Below are 1,613 nucleotides of genomic sequence, written 5' to 3' on the forward strand. Positions count from 1 at the left end.
ACTAAGGGATGAACTAATCCGCCCACTTTTGGTATGTTTCATCTCAAAAATCCTAATATTTGATCAAGACATTTAATTGTTTATTCCAGATCATCATCTTTATTCCAACATTATACTGCATGATTGAGGTTGGGGTTTTTTTTTTTTTTTTTTTTGCTTCACTGTTTTTCCACACATGATCACACAGTTGCAATCTTTTTTTTTTTTTTTTTTCACCTTTATTGGTTACATGTAAAAGACACAGATAAAATCTTCTAAGACTGACATACAGCGTCGTAGTAGTCAAAACACTCACAGGAAAGGCCTATTTGTAATTATGTGTTGTTTATGGCCGGAGGTTTACCACTCCTTACATACAGCATGATAACCAGGAGACAGGGTTGTACATGACAGGACCTGGAAAACTTAGATAGATTTTCTGTGCATAGTATAACAACTCTAAGCTTCCTACAGAGAGCGGTTCACGGTCTTTGCGGTTTCTCTCATTTCTTTCACTGTCCCCCCTGCTGCCTGTGCTTTGTGAATGTGAACAGGCCAGGACCACACCAAAGACACCGTCACTGCCATCCTGTGGCACCTCCAAAGCTTTACTAGAGCATGTTGGATTTTTGTTCCCCCCAATAGCCTTTATATCGTCCATCCATAATCTGCCATTCTTCGCAACACTAAGAAACTTTTAGACCTATTTCCGCCGCAAAACAGACACCTTCCTTCTGGTTTTTTTGGAGGGTTTTTTTGCCATTAAGCAATCGGGATGACTTCAATGCCTTCAAGAAATAATACTGGAAGGTACATAATAAAGGCAGAGTGGATTCATGTCTTTCCTATTAACACACATTCACACATACCAAAACAGACATCCTTCAAGAATTAATAATAACAGCAGATTCCTGAGAAATGCCTGTCTTGCGCTCAACTTCCCTGTTTCTTTCTCATCTTCTTAACATCCCACGTATTCTACAAAAGCAAAAGGGAAGTGAACACTGGTACACACAATCTCACATTTCTCTTGAAATCTATGCGTATGAGTATAATATGCAATACTTAAATAAAAAAATTTTAAAAAGATTTTTTTCATTTTCTACCTAAGAAATCATGTAGAAAAAATTTCTGTCTTTGACTTTAACTCATCACATCACTTCTTCATGCCAATGGTTTCATATGTGTCCTGGGCATGAGGGGTCAGACCCTGACAGGAAGACAGAGAAAGAGAAAATGAGAAAGTCATGGGTTGGGTAGAATTTAATAATCTTTATAATTATTTCACATTCCATAAACCAGCCGTCTTTCACCTCTTCTGCACGATTCATGGTATAGAAACTCACCATATAGATGCCCTCTTCACCATTCTACAGGAAGTAGGAAAGAACAATATTAGATACATGTAACTAGAAGCGAACACACAGTCACATAAAACTGATCAAGAGTCTTTCTGCCTTCCTCGGCTGTAACAGGATGCATGTGTGAATGTATGTATGAATACTGTGTAAAGAGGAAGAATGAGAGCAAACTACAGAAGTGATACAAGCCGGTAAGCCCCACACCAGATTCGTACACTTCAGAGTGTGTGTTTGTGTGTGTCTCAGTGTGGGCTAGGTTGTGCAGAGTTGGTG

At 38.7% G+C, this 1,613-nt stretch overlaps 1 protein-coding gene across 2 annotated transcripts in view; it reads right to left on the reverse strand.

Annotated features, from left to right (window-relative positions):
• Positions 1-579: 579 nt before the first annotated feature.
• Positions 580-1,613, reverse strand: part of fcer1g (Fc fragment of IgE, high affinity I, receptor for; gamma polypeptide) — a 6,730-nt gene continuing 5,696 nt past the window's right edge. Inside the window, exons 4-6 of one of the 2 annotated variants that reach the window (XR_005708561.1) lie at positions 1,326-1,349; positions 1,086-1,189; positions 580-957 (exon numbers count right to left, since the gene is read on the reverse strand). Coding sequence is in view for 1 of the 2 variants with exons in the window: in XM_040141509.1 (XP_039997443.1) it covers positions 1,136-1,189; positions 1,326-1,349 (78 nt within the window). In the remaining variant the exon portion in view is untranslated. Of the gene's footprint in view, positions 1,190-1,325; positions 1,350-1,613 lie in introns of both variants that reach the window. The other variant, XM_040141509.1, reaches the window with a different exon arrangement.

This window comes from Xiphias gladius, chromosome 12 (assembly GCF_016859285.1).
Source record: "Xiphias gladius isolate SHS-SW01 ecotype Sanya breed wild chromosome 12, ASM1685928v1, whole genome shotgun sequence".
Lineage (NCBI taxonomy): Eukaryota > Metazoa > Chordata > Actinopteri > Istiophoriformes > Xiphiidae > Xiphias > Xiphias gladius.